Source organism: Equus przewalskii, chromosome 2 (assembly GCF_037783145.1).
Source record: "Equus przewalskii isolate Varuska chromosome 2, EquPr2, whole genome shotgun sequence".
Classification (NCBI taxonomy): Eukaryota; Metazoa; Chordata; class Mammalia; order Perissodactyla; family Equidae; genus Equus; species Equus przewalskii.
Genome location: NC_091832.1, coordinates 41,149,945 through 41,175,194, shown reverse-complemented (window position 1 = coordinate 41,175,194; position 25,250 = coordinate 41,149,945). Strand labels below are relative to the sequence as shown.

The window sequence follows — 25,250 nt, the reverse complement described above, 5'->3', positions numbered from 1 at the left end:
ATTTGTTTAGGGCTTACTGCAGGTTGAACACAGTGGTAGGCCATGGGCATGCAAAGATGAGTGAGACTCAGTTTCTTTCCTGGAAGTTTACAGTCCAGTAGGGGAGAATGTATTCTTTCGTTTCCTTTAAGAAAATCTATGCTTATTAAACTCCTGGGAGGACAAACTGATTTTCTTAGTTCCTTCCCCATCTTTAGATCATTTTGCGATTGCTTCATCTTCAGAAATTGTTAACACTCTTGAGTGATTTTATTTTACAGTTTTGTTTTGGAATTATGCTTGTCTTCCCGCTGTTCCCTTTGATGTTTGCCCGTCGGACGTCTTGAAAATATCCGTCTAAAGCCTTACCCCTCCTGGCTGTTGTGAACTCTCCGAAGATGTGGTCCTTCTTGCTCAAGAGTCCCCTGATGAAACTTTATCAGCCAGTTTCATCTTGACAGAATTATTAGGTGGAGCAAGTTCTCTACTTGCCTTTTCTGTCCTCTAGAAGTGGAGTTCTTAACTGCTGTCACTCCATGAGTCTGTTTGGCAAACTGGTGAAGCCTTTGATCAGCTTCTCAATATATTTTTATTTTCCTTTCTTTCCTTTGCCTTCCCTCGCCCTCCCCTTCCTTTCCCTTTTTCTTCCTCTTCTCCCCAGAGCATAGTTGTATATTCTAGCTGTGGGTCCTTCCAGTTGTGCTATGTGGGATGCGGCCTGAGCCTGGCTTGATGAGCAGTGGTCTGCACCCAGGATCTGACCCGGTGAAACACTGGGCTGCCGAAGTGGAGCGCGTGAACTTAACCACTTGGCCACAGGGCTGGCCCCTCAAAATGTATTTTTACATGCATATAATAAAACAATACAGGATTACAAAGGAAACCAATGCTATAGAAATATAGTTATCAAAATATTTTTGAGGATTTTGATATAGTAATTTATGTGCTTCTTTATTAAACACTTTAAATAAAAGATCTAGCAGCTAGTCAAATAGCTACTGTAATTTCTACCCCCTGAGGTCTGTTTCCATCTGTGGTAAGTAACCTTTACTCTGGGAGCAAGAATGAACAACAGAGGCTGTTTAGAACGAGTAAGAAGCCAAGTGATGTTTTTGGTCTCTGGGTAGTTCTGGGGTCTTGATTAGGAACACAGAATCCATTTCCTCTGTGTGACAGCTAGTCTTTAATATACATAGTAGGAATTTAAGCTAAATTCTTCTTTAATGTATGTTTACAAATGGTCTGTATTCCGCTTCCATTCGTGCATTTAGACACTTGTTTAGTGCCTTCTGTTTACCAGGCACTGTATTAGGAGCTAGGAATACAAAGATGGGTGGGTCTCCGTTAGGGGCCTTGAGGGGCTCGCTCTCTCGCAGGAGGCAATGGCTTTGTGAAGACTTCTCCGTGCTGGAGCGCTGTCCTGCCACTGCCTCTGTCTCACAGCTTTGGTGGTATGGTTTTTGGGAGAATTTTCATACAAGTATTTATCTGATTGAAAATTCTGCCTTTAAAAAAAAAAAACAAAACCAGGGTTATTCCTTTTGAAAATAGGGAACATCCTTCCATAACCTATTACAATTGTTATCGTTATCTTTCCAGATTTGCTTGATATGTTTTATTATCTGTTTTACATTTTAGTTTATCTTGCTTGTTACCAGTGATTTCCTGCACACTGCAAATTCATGCAGCCTTCGTTTAATACATGTTTATTTAAATCCTCCCATATGTTTGTTAGGTTCTGTTCTAGGCCACATTGCTTTTAGTCTAGGGAAGGAAGAGAAACATGGTTTTAAAAAACCATAAAATCTGTCAGGAGGTGATAATTGTTGTGGAGAAATAGAGAATTACGTTGGAGTAGGTACTGCTGGGAGGAGGAAGGCATTGCTGTTTTAAATAAGATAGTCAGCAGTGGGCCTCATTAAGAAGGTGGCGCTTTAGCAGAGGCCTGAATGAAGCTAGGGAGCAAGCCAGGTGGGTATCTGTGGGGTGATCTTTCCAGACAGAAGGGACAACAGATGCAAGGTCCTGTGGCAAACACGGGCGTGGTGATGATTTGCAAGGCCTGGGGTAGAGCAGTCATCTTCAGTTTCCCCTCAATTTCCTTCTCCAGTTTTGGTAATGAACATTATTATTGCATGGTAGTACATTTGTAGGAATTTCAATAAAATCAAAATCATTCTTTTATAGTAAATTGGCTAAGAGTGCTATCAGGAATGACAAAATTATAACCTCGTCCTATCGTTGGTTGCTAATCCTATGTTAAAATCTTTTTATTCTTCTTCAGAAAGAAGCTCTATTGTTACCACTTGGTCTACAGCTTGGGAGAGGGAGAGGGTTTGAGGGTGATTAAGAAGCTGGCTGAAGGCGGCGCCTCAGGCAGAAGCCCCAAGGCCAGAGGGCTGCAAGTGGGACCCTAAAAGGCGCCTGGGCCCGGGAGGCTCCTAGTCCTGCTTGAAATCATTTGCTTTTAGCTTGTTCATTTTAGTTCTCTGAGTTCTAACAGTTGTGTCCTAAGCTGGCTTGGTTACTTCACCTCCCTAGAGGGGCCTTTTGGCCACCCAGTGGGGGGATATTGTTTACACATTTTGGGCAGCAAAGGGGGGGGACGTTTTATATGTGTTTTTATTATAATGGGCTTTGTTATATAGCTTTATTATAGGATCATGCCAGTTAGTTTGTGAATCTAGAAAAAAGTGCTGATGTCTTCTTAGTGAGATGTGTGTAGCTCTGGGAATTAGCTTCCTGTTTTTTGTTTTTTTTTTTTTGAGGAAGATTAGCCCTGAGCTAACTACTGCTAGTCCGCCTCCTTTTTGCTGAGGAAGCCCCACCCTGAGCTAACATCCATGCCCATCTTCCTCTGCTTTATACGTGGGACGCCTACCACAGCATGGCTTTTGCCAAGCGGTGCCATGTCTGCACCCAGGAGCCGAACCTGCAAAGCCCGGGCCGGGAGAAGCGGAGCGTGCACACTTAACTGCTCCGCCACTGGGCCGGCTCCTAGCTTCCTGTTTTGACATGGGGTTGTTCCCTTCCTTCTCTCCCTCTCTCCCCATTTAGGCCAACCTTGTCCTTTGACCTCTGGTGCATCTGGCTCCAAGCTACCAACTAGCACTCTGCCCGCACAGTGGGACAGGACCTTTAGGACGGTGCTGCTTTCATTCCCTGGGTCATGCTTCCAAGTCCAGGCAAGGCACATGAGTAAATATTGTGTGTGAGAGTGCTTTCTGCAAAATGTGATCCCTGTCCATTAGGGAATTTATGGCTTAGTAGGAGAGAGAAAATGTGCCACTTGCACAAAAGCCTTCCTTGTCTCCTTATTTCCAGCTATAATCTAGTCCAAGAGCTTTCAAGGTGCTCTGTGATCAGGCTCCCCGCTCTTGGTGTAACTCCATTTCCTGATTTTCAGAGCATGTTCTCTGTTCCTATCCCAGACTTCGTGCTCGACCCAGGATGCTTATAACCCTTATAGATTGTGCCACACAAACCATTCTTAGTTTTGTGTGCATTTATCTTGTTTTCCTAACTAGATTGAAACTGAATAAAGCTATCTTGTATTTCTTTTATCTGGTGAGCTCATAGTAGGTATCTGGAAAGTCCGATGATTTGGGAATATGCTGGGAGTTTTTCCTGCCATCTCCCTCTGGTCTCCCAACTGGAGTCTAAAGGAATGAGTTTAAGAAAAATTAAGGTTTTGAAATCTTTGAGTGCAGAAGGGTCTGTCACCTTTGATGCTTAGAGTTGAATGTTCACACTTTAAGAGCCTTTAATTCTGAGTGCTCACCAGCCTCCAGCAAGGCTGTGTCCTTCCGGTTTGGCAGGATTCGGCACTTGAAGTGGACTCTTGAGCCACACCCTTTCCGTGTTGCCTCCTTCATCCCTTTCCTTAACTCAGCAGAACGTCTTTGTTCCCTTCTGCCTCTCCCAGTGACATGAGATTTTGTGATCCTAAAGAAAGATATAAAATATATTGTTGCCTCTATCGTCCCAGGCCTCTTGATTATGGGCAATTGTTCTAAATCAGGTGACTGAAGGTGGTAGAGGAAGGAAACGAGCTCTTTGTGAAGAGAGAGCCTTTGTGAAGCCCTCAGAAAGTGTCAGCCATGCAGTGTTGTAGTGGTTTGGTTTCTTTTGTTTCTGAAATTTGTATATGTTTTAGGAGGGGGATGAATAATACAGTGTTTTGATTTGCTATTGTAAACTATGCAGCATTTATTTTTAACTGAGCACATTATTTTCTAACTTTAATAGAACTGGAAGAGGCTGGGGATTTTCTCCTTCAGTCCCATCGTTCTGCAGATAGAGAAACGGAGGCACTCAGAACTTAAATGACTTAACAAATTACCTAGTTCACTAACAGCATCTGTCCCGTGTGATGCTGCAGCCATAAGTTTGGAAAGCATCCTCTAAAGCCCTATTGTAGTCAGTGAATATTTATTAAATACCTAGTGTGAAAGGTACTGAGGTGTAGTGACTGATTTCAGGGAACTCAAAATCCAGTTATATGTGTATATCCTTTTTAAACTACAAGGGTTAGGTAGACTATAATTTACAATTATCTGTTCATTTTGAAATTTTAAAACAAGTGTTATTCTAAGTATAGAAGCATCAGTGGATCAGCAGGAGTTACACTTCTTGCGATCCTTTGAACTGATAGGTTGGGGATAAAAGTCATTGAAGACTGATGGAGTAAGTTTGCCTCCATCTCTAATCTAGTACTTAGACATGCTGAAAATGGACTAGACCAGAACAAGTATGGAGTTAACAAAGGCTAACTTGTTCTTTAAACTTAGGGGTTGGCCATTGTTTCTCATTGCGTTCTTGTTTGATGCATAAAGGTATGACTGTTTAGTTTATAAACACATTCACGTTTGTTATTTCATTGGAACTTCACAACAGGACTATGAAGTAGGCTGCACAGATACAATATTACCAGTTTGTAAGTGAAAATATTAATAAGGTGACTTGCTCAAGGTCACATAAGTAGAAGTCATGGAATCAGGGTTCCAGTCCTAGACTTTTTGTAAAATAAGCATTTATTTTGGTTATTCCAAAAATTATTATTAAATTATTTTTTAGATTTATAGAAAAGTTGCGTAGATAGTATAGAGAATTCCCATATATCCTTCACCCAGTTTCCCCTAATGGTACTATCTGGTACATTTGTCAAAACTGAGAAATTGGGGCCTGCCTGGTGGCGCAGCAGTTAAGTTGGCATGTTCTGCTTCGGCCTCCCGGGGTTCACAGGTTTGGATCCCAGGTGCAGACATGGCACTGCTTGTCAAGCCATGCTGTGGTACGCGTCCTGCATATAAAGTAGACGAAGATGGGCACGGATGTTAGTTAGCTCAGGGCCTGTCTTCCTCAGCAAAAAGAGGAGGATTGGCGGCAGATGTTAGCTCAGGGCTAATCTTCCTCAAAAAAAAAATAATAATAATAATAATTAATTAATTAATTTAAAAAAATTTAAAAATAACTGACTGAGAAATTAACCTTGGCATATTACTGGTAACTAAACGTCAGTCTCCTTAGACTCCTTTGGTCTGTGGCAGTCTCTGTCTTTCCGTGTTTTTCATTATCTTGACAGTTTTTTTTTTTTTTTTTAAGATTTTATTTTTTCCTTTTTCTCCTCAAAGCCCCCCGGTACATAGTTGTATATTCTTCGTTGTGGTCTGTCTAGTTGTAGCATGTGGGACGCTGCCTCAGCGTGGTTTGATGAGCAGTGCCATGTCCACGCCCAGGATTCGAACCAACGAAACACTGGGCCGCCTGCAGCGGAGCGCGCGAACTTAACCACTCAGCCACGGGGCCAGCCCCGTTTATCTTGACAGTTTTGAAGAATACCTTGTAGAAGTCCGTTAATTTGGCTTTATCTGGTGTTTTTCTTGCAATTACACTGGGGTTTTGGGTTTGGGGGAAGACTGTCACACAGGTGAAGTGCCCTTCTCATCACATCGCCGCAGGGCGCGTGCTGACCACACAGCATCCCTGGTGATGCTCACCTTCACCACGTGGTTCAGCAGGTGTTCACCAGGTCTCTGCAGTGTGCAGGCAGGATTTTTCCTTTTTCCTCCTCACTTCTCTGGAGTTCCTAGTCCAGCCTCTATTCAGGCAGTGGAGATTAAACTTTCCCTCCTGGAGGAGGGGATATCTACATGTAGTATTTGGAATTCATCTGTAAAGAGCATTTATCCCTTCTCTCTGGTTATTTATTTAATTCTTACTTATATCAGTATGAACACATGTATATTTGTTTTATACTTTGAGTTGTAATCCAGATTACTAGATTTGTTTTTGCATTATTTATTTTACACAAATTGTCCCAGCTTTGGCCACTGGGAGCCTTTTCGGGTTGACTCCATGTTTGCCATGCCCATCCTTTTATTTTTTTTGAGTCCTGTCTTTCTGGCACTATGAAATGGTCCAGTCTCATCTTGTGTATTCCCTGCCCCAACCCTAGATTCAGCCATTTCTCCAAGGAGCATTCGTGGTCTTTTGACTCCAGATGGTGCTTCTCTGTGTGATTCCCCCTTTTGACACTAAGGAAAGGACTCCTGTATCTCATAAATATGAAGATGAAAGCAGTTTTCTAATTTGAGTTGTTGGTTTTCTTGTCCCAGTATTTTAGATTGTACTATTTTTCTTCAAAGGTTTGAAATTTCATTTTATTTGTGTTTATTCACAAGAATAAAATGTTTTCACCACGAAATAGCTGCTGACCAAATATGTCAGTGTGCTTTATGGAATAGAATATGCTCATTATAAGTAGTATTGAGGGATAAGGTTTGATATTGGCCAAATACCATCTGAGTACGCTTTGTATTTTCCATGAATGTTCACCCTTTAGCTTAGTTTATTGTCAAGATCTGTGTAAATAAGCTTTAGAATTTTGATTATTAGAGGAATGAATGATTCCTTTTATAGCACTAATATCTTTCTAAGTTTAGTTTTGTAATTTTAGAATGTTTAAAACATATAGCTTTGGTTTAAAATAGCTGTGATCAAAGAACTGTTGAGTAATGTGGAGTAGAGGAAAGAGCAGTATTATCTTTGGAGTAGGAGACCTGTGTTTTAATATCTGCTCTGTTTCTTACTTGCTGAAGGTCCTAAGGGAAGTTCTTAGACTTTGCAGATCTCAGTATTATCTGTAAAAGAAGAGGAGTGGACAAGATCTTCCAAGTCACCCCCTCCCCTTTTTAAACAGCTTTATGGAGGTTTTAAGGCCCTTTTTGGCAATTCTGTGCTGCTTTTTATACTAGAATTTGGCAAGCTTATGTGCATGTGTGCATGTGTATATGTAAAATACTGGAATAGATCTAATGCTACAGTTTAAAAATAGGCATTTGGTCTAGTTTATACCTGAAAGAGAATATCATTCAGGAAATATTACAGTACTAGGAGGAAATCTTACAGAAATAAAATCCGTCTTATTTTCTTTGAAATTCTGACCTTCTCACACAGCATGCATAATTTACCTTTAACAAGCTCTTATCAGTCTTAAAAGTTTGGAAAGCTGCCATCTTGAAAGTTTGTAGTTCATGTTATATTAAGCAGATGTGGCTTTCTTCATTCTTTGTTACACACCCTCACTTTTTGAAAATTTGGTTTTTAGTTGATATGTAGAGATTTTATTCATCATCTAAAAGAGGATCAAAAGAGGTTCTGTCTGTGTTGTAACTCTTTAATATCTGGCTTTATGAGGATGAAAGAGGGGGGAAAAGAAATCTGTGTTTTAAAACTTGGCTTCCTGACTGTGATTTCACAAGTTAGGGGTGGGAGAGGGTAAGATGACAAAAGTATGTGTGTGTGGTTTGAAAACAAAGCAATATTTTGTACATTTGCTTTGTTTTTAGTCACCATATTTAATTTGTATTGATTCTAAATAAAGTCAAAGAGACCGTCTGTTTTTTAAGTTTAAGAAAGGCGTGGGGTCACATCGTGTACAGAGATTGAGGAACACTATATAGTTAATTCTGGAGATAATTGCCCTACTTGACACAGAATGTGAAGATCACATGGAGGGTTCAAGAAAAAAAGAATTCAGATGATATCCTTGATGTCTTTTAAAAATATTGCAATTACAGTATATTACACTATATGGTATACTCTGACAATATATTATTATAGGATTATTGTACACATAATATAGCATAATATATTACAAATACAGTTTTTCAAACAACTTATTATAAGTTTATTTTAGAACTGGTTTTATCAGGTAGAAATTTTAAAGCTGCTTAATTGATATCCCATAAAAATTATTGAACTTTATTATTGATTAATTTTAATTAAAAATTGTCAAGGGGCCGGCCGTGTGGCCGAGTGGTTAAGTTTGCACGCTCCGCTTCGGTGGTGCAGGGTTTCACCGGTTCAGATCCTAGGAGCGGACCTAGCACTGCTCATGAAGCCATGCTGAGGTGGCGTTCCATACAGCAGAGCCAGAAAGACCTACAACTAGAATATACAACATGTACTGGGGGACTTTGGGGAAAAGAAGAAAAAAAAAAGAAAAAAGAAGATTGGCAACAGATGTTAGCTCAGGCACCAATCTTTAAAAAAAAAAAATTGTCAGGCCTTTCATTGTGATAGGTAAACTCACATTCTCCTAAGGACGTTATTGATGCTATATTATTTATTCCTTCAATAAATATTTATTGAGAGCTTACTTTGGGTTACGCTTCTTGAATTAGTGAATTTAAAGTTTTGCCGTCTTCTATAAGCTTATTTCAGATTCTCACTATGTTAGATGCTTTTGGTATTTTACTTGAGTCTACCTACCTAGGAATAGTGAAAATTTAGTTTCTCTTTTCCTTCATGAGTTCTGCCAAAGTTTTAATAAACAAGCACGTGTAAAGCCTGCTGTCAGGAATGCATAAATGTTTTGTAATGTTCTTCAATGGAGAGACACTAAAGGGTGGCAAGTTTACTTCCTTAGAATGCTGGGAGAGTTAAAGTTTTATCCACTTGGTGGTTGTATCAGCTACAAATGATAATTCAGGTTGCTTTGTTTTTTAAAACATGTGAGTCTCATTTTCCTTTCAATAACATAGGTATATATTTTTTAAAAGTACTTGCAAATACCTAGGTAAACTTTTCTTTTTTTTGTGGAAGGATATTCGTGAAGTTGAAGTAATTTTTGAAATTCTGTGCAAAACGTGGTTGTAAAGACCTTGATGAGAAGTTATCTGTGCCTGCACTCATGGCAGTGGTTCACTACACTGTGAGCTCTGCGAGGGCAAGAGTGTCAGGTTTTTTGATTTTCCTCGAACTATCACAGATAAGATGTTCAGTCAATAAGTGGATTGACTGTATTTAAGGATATGATTTATATGAGTCTATTTACAGGTTTTCAACATTTCATTATGAAAATGTTAAGCATACAGCAAAGTTGAAAGAATTTTGACGTGAACACGTGTACTCACCATCTAGATTCTACCATTAACATTTTACTCTGTTTGCTTTATCACACTTCTCTCCATCTATGTGTCTCTATATCCATTCATTCATGTATCTTATTTTGGTACATTTCAGGGATTTTTCTGGAATATCACGTAAGCTAATTTGTATTCAGGGACCATAGTTTGAAGTGGTGAAAGAAAGGTGATGGGGAGTCAGTTTTAGCTATCAGATGTAGCTCTGTTACTGACTTCATATGACGTATATTGATAAGTTATGATTTCTTGCTAATGTTCCTATGACTTTAATACTACTTCCGCATGTAGTGTAATCTTCTGATAGAAATTCCTCGGTTGTTGCCTATCGTGATGGTATGAGTGCTGATTGTGTTGTGTTTCCTGTTGCCATACAAATGGCTTTAATGTTATTTCACCTGGAACTTAATCTTTCGTGTCTTTTCTGTGTAGGAGTAGCCCATCGAAGCCAGAGCAGTGAAGGAGTCAGTTCTCTCAGCAGCTCGCCCTCCAATAGCCTTGAAACACAATCTCAGTCTCTGTCTCGTTCCCAGAGCATGGATATCGACGGTGTCTCTTGTGAGAAAAGGTAAAGTAAGCCAATTTTCCAGTAAGTTATTTTATTTATGGAAAGGGAAGGACCCATTCACTTTAATCTCTAGTCCAGTACTCTCAAATGCCAGCCAGAGATCCGTGCAGTCCTTAGCAAATGAGAGCGAAATTTATTACATTTTAAGGTCTTTGTATTGTTCTGAAATATTCTTTATGCCTTTGTATGTTTTTGGTGTTGAAATGTCTTTTATGAAATAATGGTGTAGGTAGTAAAAAATGTTTGGGTTTTTTTTTAATGTCCTTATTTAGTAAATAGAAAGTTAGCAAGCATATGTCAGTCCCTAAACATTTCTTCACAGTTTTATTGGTTGGTGAAATATAAAAAGTTTGGAATGGTACAGACAGGTAAGCCAAATACCCTCGGAGCGCCATCAGGATCAGAGTGTCCTCGAGCACAGCCTTCCTGTGCCGCAAGTGTGCTGAGAATGAGTGATAGAGTAGCTGCGTGTTGATACCTTTGTTCCTTGGGCAAGCCAGACCTTCCTCAGGACCTGTCTCCTCTACCCTCAGGCAGCCCCCTCTGTTTATGTCAGTGGGCCAGACAAATATCATTTTCTATGTGTGTTATGACGTGAAAAAGGTTGAGAAGCACTGGTATAGAGCTTCAGCACTTGGTGGGTTTGGGGCGAGGGGCCAGATCAGAGACAAACCCACATTAGGCAAGAATTCAGGAAGGACTACACTCTCAGGGGAAAGAGGAAGTAGAAAAAAATCAACCCCAAGAATAAAAACGATTGTGTTTTTATTACTTTTGCTCTGAGTATACATATTTTTGAAAAATTAAGTCAACTCTCCAATTTCATGGCTGGTAGGTGACTTTCATATGAGTTTAGCACCTAGATTTACACTATTGGTATAGTCTGAAAAACCTCAAGCCAAGAATTGTCATACAATGGATCCAGGCCTGCACTGCCTTTAGGCATCTAGGAGAAGCAAAAATAAATTACTCATGTCTTCAGAGAATTTCCTTAGAAAAATTTCCAAGAAATATGAGCTCATGGTCAAAAAAATCACAAAACACGCTAGAAAAAAGCTACCATGAGTAAGAGTCAGCAGAATCACTAACAACGAGAATTATTCACCTAGAGATTTTGGGGTTTTGGAATTATCAGTTACAGAATATAAAGTATGTATCTTTGAATAAATTCGAAAGGGAATTGAAAACAAGAATAAGGGGCGGGCGACTATAAAAACAACCAATACGTATGAAAAAGAACCAAAAGCAATCTCTAGAAATGAAAAGATAATTCAAACTGAAAACTTGATAGATGAGTTAAACAGTGGATTAGACATAGCTAGAGACAATTAACAAATGAAATGATAGAGCTGAAGGAATTTCCAGAGTGCACCACAAAGAGAAAAGAGATGGAAGATATTTAGAAATATAGAGGACACAGATCCAATATATATCTAATAGAAATATCGAAAGGAGAAACTAGAGAGACTTGGAGAGATTCCCCAGCTCCCTCCTTATTCCACGTTTTTTACTCTACTGGTTTGGAAGCCATTATTGAAAAGATAAGTGGCTGAGAATTTTTCTAGAGTTGATAAGTGATAGGAATCCTCAGATTCAGGAAACCCAGCAACTTGCAAGTGGGTTAAACAGAAAAGTTCACATCTAGACATCTTATAGTAAAATTGCAGAATGGCAAAAACAAAGGCCTTTAAAGCAGCCAGGGAGAAAGGAGGGCTTATCTATAAAAGAATGACAGTTAGATGTCTCAATGATGGAAGCCAGGAGATGGTGGAATAATAGCATTAAATGCTGAAAGAGAGTGACTGTCAACTGGGAATTGTGTACCCCTGTGGAACTATCTTTCTTTTTTTTTTTTAAAGATTGGCCCTGAGCTAACAGCTAACATCTGTTACCGATCTTCCTTTTTTTCCCTTCTCCCCAAAGCCCCCCAGTACATGGTTGTATGTTCTAGTTGCAGGTTCTCCTGGTTCTGCTGTGTGGGACGCTGCCTCAGCATGGCCTGAAGAGCACTGCTAGGTCCATGCCCCGGATCTGAACTGGCAAAGCCCTGGGCCGCTAAAGCAGAGCGTGTAAACTTAACCCTTCGGCCACAGGGCCAGCGCCTATAAAAATCTTTTAAGAGCAGGGGTGAAATAAAGACATTTATAGATTTAAAAAACAAACAAACAAACAAACAAAAACAACTTGATAGTCTGCCACCAGAAGACCCCAACTTTTAACAGATGTAGTTTAAGAAGAAGGAAAATGATCTCAGGACTAATGTCTGAGATGCAAGAAGGAAGGATGAGTGAAGAAAGTAATAAACGTGGTAAATCTAAACAAACACTGATGGTATAAAACAATAATAGTGTATAAAATAATATTGGGGAAGAGAAGTAAAAAATATTGGGTAGGTCTTACATGCTAGAGAGCAATAGCAGGTGAGTCAGAAGGGGACTGATGAGAGTGAGCTCTGAGATCTTTGTATACTTGGGAGAGGGATAAAGACTGGCCAGCTTTTAGTTTTAGTTAAGAATACTAGATAAAATTTCAAGAGTAACCATTAAAACAATGGAAGTAGAATATATCTTCCAAACCAGTAAAGGGAAAATATGGAACAGAGGTGAGGAAATTTGGGGATTTAAGTCAGTTCAAAGAAAGGGAAGAAAGAAACACAAATTTTTAAGGAGACAAACAGCACAAAATAAGATGGTTAAAAGAAATGAAAATATGTCAGTAATCACAATAAATCACAGTGAAAAGACATAGGTTCGATTGAAAACAAAATAGAACCCAGCTTTATCCTTGTTTACAGAAAGCATACCTGAAACATTAGGTTACAGAAAGGTTGAAAGTAAAAGAAAGAGCAAATATACCAGGCAAATACTTAACAAAAGAAAATTTGGGTAAACATTTTAATACTTTAGACTTTAACGTCCAAAGTAGAATAGAAATAAGCTAGAAGTAGGCACTATATAATAAGTGTTTAGTTTACCAGTAGGATGTAATAGTTTCCAAAGTATATGCATTTGGTAACGTAACAGCAATATGTAATAAAGCAAATATTGGTAGAACTAGAAGAAACTGACACATACATAATCATAATGGGAGATTTTTAACATGACTTTTCAGCCATGAAAGATCAAAGAGAATACACATCAGTAAGCATATGGACAAATTAAACAACAGCTAACAAGCTTGATTTAATTGAAGATACACAACTTTGTACTGTGCAGTTGGAAAATATACATTCTTTTCTGATACCCATCAACCAAAAAGTTTCAGGAGTTAGAGTCATACAGATCATGTTTTCTGACTAGTACATTAGGTTAGATAATCAATGTAGGGAAAAAACTTTACAAAAACTCTCATACGTTTGGAAATTTTAAAAACGGAGGATACTTCTAAATACAGGTGAAAGAAGAAATCATAATGGAAATTTGAAAGTATCTAGAACTGAACAATAACAAATATTTCATATGATGATTTGTGTATTATAGGTAAAGTGGTCCTTAGAAGAAAATATAAAGCTATAATAAATTAAAAAGGAAAAAGAGGATACTACAAATAAATATTGGGAATAAAAATCCTTTCTTTGGAATACTATTCCCCTGGATATGTGCTTGGTGAACCCTCCTTCATATTTTTACCACTATGGCATTTCTCAGTGAGGCTCACCCCATTTAATGGAAAACCCTGCATTCTCAATTGCCTTTTCCCTGCTCTTTTTTTCTTTAATTTTTCTATAGTATTTATCATTATACTAGGTGCTCTGCTTATTTATTATGTTTATTGTTTATTATCTTTCTCCTTCTAACTAGAATGTGAGCTCCGTGACCCAGGGATTTTTTGGTCTCTTGTTCATTGACATCTCAGACACCTAGAACAATGCCTGCATAGAAAGGGCTCTCAGTGATAATTGTTAGTGAAAAAGAGAATTCCAAGAAAAATGTAAATGTACAAATAAATTTGAAAATTCAGATGAAAATAAAATCCTAGAAAAACATAATTGTCCCAAAATTGACTCAAGAAGAGAGAGCCTGAATAATCAAAAAACATGAGATGAATCAGTATTTTAAAATTTCCCAAAGCAAGCACCTTCCTCATATGGTTTTATAGGTAGTTCTACCATTCCAACTTTACACAAATTTTCCCAGATAATTTTAAAAAATAGAGAACACTCACCAGTTTAATTTATGAGTCTGTATGACCTTAATATCACAACCAGACAAGAATAATATAAAAGAAGAAAGTTAATTACATGGTAATCATATTCATGAACATCTTTGCGAAAATCTTAAGATATTGATAAATCAAATACTGCAACACCTAAAAAACAGACAAAACATCTATGGGGCTAGATGCCAGGCTACTGTGGGCCAGTGTAATAGTGATTGGAAGGGTCAGAAGGGAGGCTTTTGGGGTGCTGGTAATGTTCTGTTTCTTGATCTGGGTGCTGATTACATTAGTATGTCTCCTTTGTGAGACTGTTCAGCCAAATACTTATGGTCATCTTTGCACATTTCCTTATAGATATTTGAATTAAAATTTTAGTTTGATATAACAAGATTACGTGATCAACTTGGGTTTATCTCAGGAATGCAAGGGTGCTTTACCATTAGAAAAATCTATAAATATTGTTCACTACATGGCGTATTAAAGAGAAAAGCCATATAATCATGGCAGTTGTGAAACTTTGATAAAATTCAACATTGATTCATGATAAAAATCCTAGCAAACAGGAAACAGGAAGGTGCATTCTTAAACCGACAGTATGGCAGAGAGTTCACCAAATATCCTATTTGTTCCCCTGCGTTTCCAGTCTCCTTTGCAGTTAGATTGGGGCCAAGTCGTTAATTCTGTCCAGTAGACTGTGAGTGGAAGTGACATGTGTCACTTTTAGGCGAAGGCACTTGAGCCGATGTTCCTCCTCCATCCCTCTCTTCTCTTGCTCCAGTGACCTTGGAGGCTGTGTATTGCAGATGGCATAGATTAAAGATGGAGTAAGGATGCTTCACTCTCATCAGACTTTGCGTAAGCAAGAAACAAACCCTTACAGTGTTAAACCTCTAAGATTTCAGAGTGTATGTGTTACCACAGCAGGGCCTATCTTATTCTGATTAATATAAAGGAAATCTTCCAAAAACCTGTAGCAACTCTCATATTCAGTGGTGAGAAATTAGAAACACTCTTTAAAATCAGGAATAAGAACACGGGTGACTGCTATTTCTGTTTCTGTTCCACATGTGGATCCTACCCAGTGTAGTAAAACAAATAAGAATTGGAGTGGAAGAAACAAAACAGTTATTATTTGGAGATAAAATGATAGTCTACCTAGTAAACCCTATGTATCAGTAAACAAGTTGCTTGTAAGACGTCTACATCTAAAGTCAGTTAGATTACTATGTACTAACAACAAAAAAATTAGAAAACTTAATTTTTGAAAAGGTACTGTTCACAAGTTCATTAAAAAATATATGGTACCTATGTACAAATTTAGCAAAAGAAGTGAAAGACTTATAGGGAAAATTTTAAAAGGTTACTGAAAGACCATAAGGAAGGCCTAAATACTTGGGGAGAAACCTTCTCCATCGATAGACTCAATAACATAATGTCGTCATTTCTCCCCAATAGAGCCAATGAAATTGTAGTCATAATCCCAACAGGAATTTTAAGAACCTGTTAAGCTGATTCTTGAGTATGTATGGAAGAGCAAAGGGCTGAGAATGGCCAAGATTCTGGAAGTAGAAGAACAGAGTGGAGGCATTGACCTAGGAGATATCAAGACTTATTGTGAAGTTTTAGTAAGTAAGATAGAGTGGTATTGGCTCAGGGACAGACAAGTTGTCTAATGGAACAGAAATTAGCGTCCAGAAATAGACCCACACACATATGACATAGAGGAGTTCATATTAGTATAAAAGGGATGCTCTTTTCCATAACTGGTACTAGGACAATTATTTATTTAATGTGGGGAAAAATAATATATATTTTTAACCAGATTTTATAATTAGGCTCTGACTGATGGTATAACATTTAAAAATAATGTGTATAGAAAATCTGCTGTAATTATTAGTTGTTTTTTTTTTTCAAAGTGAGCCTAAGAAAACGACTACTTGGGAAAAATATTTCCAACAAGTACAATAGACAGAGTGTTTATATCCTAACATATGAAGAGCTCTTAAAAGTTCATGAGAAAAAAGATGAACCTTTATTATTTTGCTTTCCTAACTGATTTTGATTGATATTTTAAAACTTTTCCTCAACCAGCAGCTATGTCATTGGGTGGATTTATAAAAGGTAAAAGACTTACTTGTCTTTTATACTTAAAGCATGTCCCAGGTGGATGTGGATTCAGGAATTGAAAATATGGAGGTTGATGAAAATGATCGAAGAGAAAAAAGGAGCCTCAGCGATAAGGTTGGTAAGAGATGAAGCCCTTGCTTCTGTTTTTAGTACAGGTAAAATAAATAAACACTATTGCACATCTTGCATCTGGAGAGCCTGTTAGAATGCCCCCCCCCAAATCAGCAAATCCCATTTAGGTGATTGGTTTTTTCTTTTGAGGAAAAATAGGTAGCCTAGATTGCCCCTGTTAATTGGAGTATAACTCAGTCTTAAAATCCTTCAGTTATCTTTGTCTCAGGTGTATGTTTTTATCAGTGAATTTAGTTTGTAATGGGAATTAATTTAGAGCTACTTTGAATTTTTTTCTGTCGGTCTTTTGCTTAAGCAAGTAGCTCCTCACACCTTTGGTCGTATTCGGAGGAAAATGACTGGGAATTGAAGCAAGACTATGTGGAGGGGCCGGCCCCAGTGGTTAAGTTCGGCCACTTCGGCAGCCCGAGTTTTCCCCGGTTCTGATCGCAGGCGCGGACATGGCATCGCCCATCAGGCCCTGCTGGGGTGTCGTCCCATATAGCACAACCAGAGGCACTCACAACTAGAATATGCAACTGTGTACTGGAGGGCTTTGGGAAGCTGAAGATTGGCAATAGTTGTTAGCTCAGGTGCCAATCTTTAAAAAAAAAAAAAAGAATTACTTAAAAAAAAGAATATGTGGAATCTAGTAGCAAGTAGAAGCTTTTTGAAAACATGAGGTCTTTATATTTTGTTATAATCTGAACTTAGTTCCTTGTATTTAGAAAAAGGGTTTTTTTTTTGGTGCGCTGGTGTAGAACTGGTATAGGTAATTGCATCACTTTCTGTTCAGTGAATTATCAGTGATGAGCAGCAGTTGTTGATGATCATTGGCAGTTGGACTGTAGCCTCCTGGTGGTGCAATGCTTTATTTTGTATAGTTCTTTCATGTCTACAAATTTCTTTTATATGTGATATTTTATCTGTGATGGAAAGTTGTAAGCAGCATTAAATTCTGGAAGAATTTCTGGAGGAAAATTAGTTATGTACCTAGAATATTAACCTGTCCTTTGGCATTCAGAAAAGTAAATAAATATGATCTGTGTACCTTCTTTACCACATTTCCTCTGTGGCGATTCCTGATAATGCTCTTGCTCTTTTATACTCCCCCTTGTAGATTGTGTTGTCAGCTCATGTAACCTACATGTAACTTTGAAGTCATAGAAACAAGTTTATTTTCCCCTAAATCAGTAGATGAATAGTTTTATGTGTTTCTAAAATATCCTCATTAATAAAGGAGTTAAATCAGAATTAAGTATTTCTATTGAAGTCTAACTCATACCTCCTACTACTTGAAATTAACTTCCAAATCTTCTTCCTTACAAGGAGCCTTCATCAGGTTCTGAAGTGTCTGAAGAACAGGCCTTGCAGCTGGTCTGTAAGATCTTTCGTGTCTCCTGGAAGGACCGGGACAGAGATGTCATCTTTCTTTCTTCTCTTTCTGCACAATTTAAGCAGAACCCAAAAGAAGGTAGGAATCTATCTCAGCTGTCTTATTTCGGAGTACTTAGGAGAAACAAGAATGGAAGATAAACTTTTGTCCCTCTCTGTTATCCACATTCACTGTATCTTGCTGTGGGGTTGTATTTTTGATTACGGGGTACTTCTTGATGAGGGCGCTGCTATTTGGCCACTTTCCACTGATCTTACTGACAAGTTATTTTCATATTTTCTCTAAAGGAAAACTACATAAATAAGGTTAATGTTCTCTATGGTCTCAGGGTTGAAGTTTTTCGTTTTCAATAATAAGGTGCTTGGAGAGCATTAGTGCCTCTTATAAAGTGGGAGTGTACTGGGTAGTCTCCAGGGATCCTGAGAGGGGCGCTGTGTGTGACCTGTACCTGCTTTCAGTGCCTACCAGGTCATGTGTAGACAGTTGAGTAAATCTGCTTGATTAAATTGGTTAGCAAGATAGAACATTTTGATATTTTGCTGTGTTTCCATGATTCCATTTTAAGAGATTATACTAAACCACACTTAAAAGAAATTAATAAAACTCTTAGCAAGATAGGAGCATTACATGGCACTGTCACTTTTCTTTATGGCAGTCATTTGGAATACAGAAGAGGTTGGGGAGGTGTGTCCAAGTGTTCTTTTGCATATCATGAGAATATAACCTCCCTGGTGGCAGGAATTCTTGTCTGTTTTGCTCACTGATGTATCCCCAGTGCCTCAAAGGGTACCCTGCACTTAACAATCCCTCAATAAATGTATTTTAAATGAATGCATGAACATCCAGGAGATTGCCTTTCCTTTTCCTCTGCTGCCTATCTTCCATGGCAAAAAAATAGTCCCCTATGTTCCTGGCACTTGGATAATTAACTTCTGATTTTACTGGGATCTTCTTATTAACTGGTTATAGAGGTGAGCTTAGCAACCATGTGTTTCAAAACCCTGCCGCTTGTTATTATTCTTATTGTAAATCTTAAGATTCTCAAATCTCTCTTGTACATATATAATTGGTAATTTTTAATAACCAAATAAGATTTACATGGGTTAGAACTTTAGCCGTTTTTAAAAAGTATGTGAAGACGTTCAGTAAAGCATTCAGGAGCTACCAAGAATAAGAAAGAAGCTAGGAAATAGAATCTGCTCCAGGAAGCCAGATTGTGACTAATATTAGACCTTTCATAAAGTATTTTGAATTCGTACTTAATAGTTTTACTGTATACCAAACATATATAGGCAAAGAAATAATAACCCACTTGCATTTCTAGTATGATAAACTAACTTCTGTAGTTGAGAGTAGCTTCTTTCTATAGTTAATATATATCAGCAGTGACACTTATTGACTATGCTCCAGTTTTTTTTAAATAACCTTTGTATTTTGCAATAATTTCAGATTTACAGAAAAGTTTTAGAGGTAATACAGGAAGTTCCTGTATATGCTTCTCCCAGTTTCCCCTAATGTTAACATCTTACATAACCAGAGTATATTTGTCAAAACTATTAACTAAACTCCAGACCTTATTTGAGTTTCACCAGGTTTTCCACTGATGTCCTTTTCCTGTTCCAGAATCCAATCTGGGTACCACATTGAACCTCTGGTTCACTTTGGCTTATTCAAGGACTGTATATGTCAAGAACCATGTATAATCTCGTCTTTATTCTGCCTTTCCAACAGTGTTCTCTGATTTTAAGGACTTGATTGGCCAGATTTTAATGGAAGTGCTAATGATGTCCACTCAGACTAGAGATGAAAACCCGTTTGCCAGTCTGACAGCCACATCACAGCCAATTGCAGCGGCAGCTCGGTCACCAGACAGAAATCTCATGCTGAATACTGGCTCCAATCCAGGAACAAGCCCGATGTTCTGCAGTTTGGGTTCCTTCAGTGCCAGCTCTTTGTCTAGGTCAGTGTGGTTCTTTTTGCGCATCTAATTGGTGGTAAAATAGCCATGAAGTATGTAAGAGAAGGGAGCGTTCATTCACGGGCTTGTGTCATGCGTTATGGCATGTATCGTGTTTGGGGCATGGATGTAGTCATTGCAGGAGGTATTGTCTTTTCCAGATTGGTCTCTGGCTTTCTATGGTTAGGCTATTGGTATATTAAATTTTAGAAACAAATGGCTGAATATAGTACATTATTCTTTGGAAAGAGGGTTTTATTATATTTTATGTGTGGCCTCTAGATCAGTACAGTAATTAAGTTATAATTATTTAGATAAGTATCTGAAAGATTTATATACTTGAATACTCAACAATATGAAGTATAACGATACAGTCCTGTAAAAGCTTTATTTTCCATTTTAGTTATTTATCTCAAGTTTTTCTTCAATTTTCTCTTCTTTCCTCCCTTTCTCTACTAATTTAGCCTCTATGAAACTAGCCCAGCTTCCAGTATGAGTTTCTGGAGCTCTGTGCCAATGATGCGTCCTTCTTTTGCCTCACCTTCCCGTGCAGCCAGCCACATGGCTGTGCCGTCCATTTCCCTCAGTCCTCATAGTGCTGCTTCCGGGACTGCTGCAGGAAGCCAGCCCTCGTCTCCACGATATCGCCCCTACACTGTCACCCACCCCTGGGGGTCTTCAACTTCTCCTACCACGCGGTCCTTGGGCACCTCCATTCTGTCTAGCTTACCACGCCTCCCTGCCCTCGCTAGTAGCCCTCAAGCAGTGCCTGCCAGCTCTTCCAGACAGAGACCCACCAGCATGGGGCCACCTCTACTGTCCGCCTCACCCAGTGCTGTGAGCAGACGTCCCTCCTCCCTAAGGATTTCTCCTAGGTATTTATTCAGCAGGAGAGTTGGGTGTGCGTTTGCAGTGCAGGCAAAGGAGATTAACATGGTTTGGAAGAACTGTTGTGCGACACTGACCTCAGTTACGTGTGTTTTTCTGTTTTGGGTGATTAACCCGTGTGTCTAACTAGTTTGGTAGGCTCACACCGCACCCAAGTCCATTCTTCTGCCAGCTTTGATAACATGAGAAAGTATGGGTTGCTCTGTTTTGAGTCCCTTTCTTCCCTTCTTTTTTTCTTCACTCTTCCTCCTTCCTGTACAAAGAAAAGTAACTTAGTTTTTTGAAATCTAGTTCACATGTCATTCCTCATTACAAATGAGTTTCAGAGACTGTGGGCAGTTTGTATTTGAGATTGGGGCTCACAGGACCACTTTTCAACTTTTTGTAATGTTGCCAATCATAGCTGAAATGCAGTCAGAGCAAGGGGTTGTGGGAGCAAATCTGGGCCTGGTGTCCCTTACCTCTGGTCACTGAGGCTAGGCCAGAGTTTGTGCCTTGACACTTTGATTTCCGCCTCTTGGAAAGAAGCAGTGTCAGAATTCCATCAATCCAGTGCCCTTCCTCTCAAATGTACCTATGCATTTCTGTAATGTCGGTGAATTATGTTCCTGCATGTCAGTAGACAGGACTTTTAGCATAAGATTTAATTAAAAAGGGACAACAGTTGCAGAAGCTTTCCCCCTCTTGTTTTTCCCTTGTTCCCTGATGACCTTTTTTGCTTTTGTTGTGGTAGTATGTGCGACAGCCCTTTCTCCCTCCTCTTCCTCGCACTTTCTGGGGACAGTAGTGACGAAGATGAAGAAGATGATGATGGTGATGATGAAGGTGGTGGTGGTGGTGATGAGTTTTCTTGTGTCCAGTTTGGGTCCAGGTATCAGAGGAGTGGAGTCTTACCCCTGCATGTGCATAGGTGCTTAGGAACTAACTGTCATAAGCTCTGATTAGAGATATGCTTTGAATCCAAACAGGCTAGGGTCAGATGAGGCGACCTGGAGAGTCAAGATGTGAGAACTTGCATGTACTGAAATTTTAGGACCTTATCATGGGGTAAAGTTACACATAGGAAAATTTTGACGGTTGTTGTCTGGTAAGTTTGGAGGAAAACTTTTGTATAATCATTTGTCAGAAACATGAGCAACAGGTTAAAGATCAGTCGTCAAGTTCACTCACCCTTAGATCTAAGATGAGGGACCCTTCATCCATCTATTGTCAGAGTGTTCTTATGAGCTACCAGACATGAGCAACATGTCCCCTGTGAGGCATGTTTTCTTATGTACAGTTACACGGATTGCTGCTATTTAGGAGCTGGAACGTGCACGCATGCGTGTGCACACGTGTATGTGTGTCTTGCCCCAGCTCAGCCTGGGCAGTCCATTGAAGAACACATGGGGTCATACTGCCTGGTGTAACTGTGATTCTACTTTCACTTCTAAACTTAAATTTTGCTAATAACCCCCTCGACCTCAGTGAAGCTAGACCCTGTTTGTTGAGGTGGCCTTTGGAATGGCAGCAGAAGCTAAAACATTGTTCATGGTGTTCACCCCAAAAACCAAGTGAAAAAGACTAGTTGGATTTTCTAGGTGACTTTGAGTAAGAAAATGTAATAGCACCTTCTTTCTGACCTTCTGACTCATGGTCTTAAAATTTTGCTCTTAAATTGAAGTTTCCTCTGGACTGAGTTGGTATTTATGCCCAACACTGTCCAAAAATAACTCCAGGCTATAAATAGACAGCAGTAGGAGTTAGATACACTTCATTAAATTTGACAGTGTTCAGAAGAATCAGAGAGTATATAAAGAGAGTGAGGAATGTTGGTGCAAGGTTGAATATTGATTCACAAAAGTTGATATTTATATTAGGTCTAAGCTTTTATCACTATTTCTCAAGGAAATTTCCCAAAGGTGGAAGTATCTTTTTCATACAGATAAAATCCTATTGCATGATTATGGCACAGCAGCAGGCATCCTTGTTAGGAATCAATTTCCATACCTGATAAAAGTGCTTTGTTATCTGTTTGACTGTAAATTATTGTGGGAGAAATGCTTTCTCTCCTTGGACTATTTAATTCCAACTTTCTCTAACAATATCAGATTGTGTGCTGCTTTTACTAACCCCTCTCTTTCTAGACTTCTAACATCCCAACCTTGTCTCAGATCTACCTTCTATACTTACAAGGAGAAATAAAACTTGCTGATTGTGTAATAATAGCTGCGAATACTTACTGAGCATCATGTGCCAGATACTGTGTCAGCAGTCTGCTCACATTATCCCTCTACTCCTCACTGCAGCACTTCTAGGAGGAAACTGGGGTACAGGGAGGTTCATCCATAACTAGTCTGTGGCAGAGCCCGAGTTCAGAACTCACGTGCTTCACTGTCGTACTGTGCCATCTCTGGCTTTTCCATTTTTGCCCAATGGCACTTGTGGTGTTCTCGTTCCTTACTAGTTATTTTGCTGCCGAATGTTTATGCATCTACTCTGTTTTTTGGCAAGGAAATGCCAACATTTTACTCTTTAATTACAAAATTCCATTCCAGTCAGTTGGCAGGTCCTTTGCTGGCTGTTAAAATGAAATCTGATCTTTCCAGATTTTGGCAACTTATACATTCTGTATAGATATCAAAAAGAATGTAAAAGGATGGATAAAAATACATAACTGATTAAACAAATAGAGAGGAGCTTGAGAATGCATGTAGGGTCAGAACCAGGAAAAGGCAGCAAAAGACTTTGTTAATTTGAGCGATCAGCAAATCCTTTTCTTCCCCCACCTTTTAATTTTTTCCTGAGGAAGATTTGCCCTGAGCTAACATCTGTGCCAGTCTTCCTCTATTTTAACGTGGGTCGCCACCACAGCATGGCCACCAGTGACTGTTGTAGGTCCACACCCAGGAACCAAACCTGGGCCACTGAAGCAGAACGTGCTGAATTTAACCACTAGGCCACGGGGCTGGCCGCTCTTCCTCCTTTTTTAATTGATCTTCTCAGAATTTTGTTTACTTTGAAGTAAGCAATTTTAACACCTCCTTCTTCCCTGGTAAGATTGATGTCGTAGAAGAAGGAACAGTGGGTCGTCTCTGTCTGCCCTCTGCTTGCTCAGTGGAGTTGATGGTTTACGCTTCTTTTTGGAGGTAGTCGGGACATACCTTGATATGTTAACTATTTATAGTGATGATGATAAAATTTAAGAAAGGTAAAAGATTCCCTCTATAATATTTTGCAGTCTTCTGTGACAAGAGCTCTATGAATTATAAGGAACCACTTGCAGGAGTGGAAATAAGGAAAGTAAGAGAATTCTCTTGCAATAAAGATAACAGAGGAGTAACTGAGGAAAAATGTGATTGTTTCCTAGAAAGTTGATGACTAGAAAAATGGTGTTTGGGGTTTTTTTACTGCTTAGATATTTCAGTGAAGGAGGTCAAATCTTGAAAGTCATGAGCCTATGTGAATAGGGAAAGGGAAAATGAGCGAATAGTGAAAAACATCGACCTTTGCCCTCTTATTTCTGCTGTTGTCTCTACTTGGAGATGAAACATGGAAATGGTCGAAAAGAAACCTTTCCGTTTTGTCTATCCTCAAAACCCTACAGCGATTTCCATTCTCACACAGAGTAAAACCCAAAGCTTCTCACCTTGGCCTACAAGACCCTGCATCTCATACACACATACATACATGTACACACACACACGTGCGCACACGCTCCTTCTTTCTCACATCTCCCTCCACTTGCGTGTATCCTCTCGCTCACACACTGATCCTGTTCTTGAACTCGCTCAGCATATTCCCTCCTGCCTTAGGCCGCTGCCCTCGCTTCCTCTCTTTGGACCTCTGTTCCCCAGGTAGCCGTGTGGTCTGCTCCTCACTCCTTCAGGTCTGTGTGTAAATGCCATCTTATCAGAGGGTGTTCCCTGACCCCGTGTATTAAACATAATATTAAACACATGCAGACACTTTCTGCCCTTCTCTGTCACTCGTACTCAGCTTTTGTTTTTCTTCATGGCACTTCTATATTAACTTCTTTCTGTCTCCCCTCTGGAATGTAATTGCCGTATGAGCGAGGTCTTGATCTGTTTGATTCAGCACTGCCCCCAGGACCTGGAATACAGAAGGCACACTTTGAACATTTGTTCAACGAATTCACATTGCTTAAACCTACACAGCTCTGACTTGACCTTGCACTGAGAAAATACAAAATTCCAGAGTGTGCATTAAAAAAAAATGAGTACATAAGAGGGTAATTATTCCCCTTATAGTAGAAAAGAAACTACAGTGGAATCCTTTCAAGAAGCGAGTGTTCATCGTGCACTTAAAATGAGATTCAGTTTGCACAGATTTGATGCATATGTAAATCCCCAGGAATATTTTCACTGTGTTTTCAGAAGGATTCAACTATACTTCTCTTATGCGAATCAATGATATTATTAAATTGGACTGTTGCTGCAGTTATCAGAAAATAATTCACATATTCTCCCAGAAGGAGGTATAATTTTTTAGAGACTCTTGGGACTTAAATATGACATATTTCCACTGTGATCTTCCACATGTCACATTTGTAAAAGCATCAGGAATTTTGTAGCAGCTTTTTTAGGAAAAAATGAAATATTCTTTCAAACATTTTAGAATGTCTATTGATAGCATAAA

General features: G+C 39.0%; 1 protein-coding gene across 5 annotated transcripts in view; it reads left to right on the top strand.

Annotated features, from left to right (window-relative positions):
- The window catches only part of UBE4B (ubiquitination factor E4B), a 122,736-nt gene that overhangs the window by 43,536 nt on the left and 53,950 nt on the right, over nucleotides 1–25,250 (top strand). The window contains exons 3-8 of one of the 5 annotated variants that reach the window (XM_070610869.1): nucleotides 9,840–9,975; nucleotides 16,287–16,374; nucleotides 17,701–17,845; nucleotides 19,499–19,727; nucleotides 20,189–20,599; nucleotides 21,346–21,483. In XM_070610869.1, the coding sequence (XP_070466970.1) occupies nucleotides 9,840–9,975; nucleotides 16,287–16,374; nucleotides 17,701–17,845; nucleotides 19,499–19,727; nucleotides 20,189–20,599; nucleotides 21,346–21,483 (1,147 nt within the window). Of the gene's footprint in view, nucleotides 1–9,837; nucleotides 9,976–14,911; nucleotides 14,989–16,286; nucleotides 16,375–17,700; nucleotides 17,846–19,498; nucleotides 19,728–20,188; nucleotides 20,600–21,345; nucleotides 21,484–25,250 lie in introns of those variants that run through there. The other 4 variants (XM_070610867.1, XM_008517177.2, XM_070610868.1 and 1 more) reach the window with 4 other exon arrangements.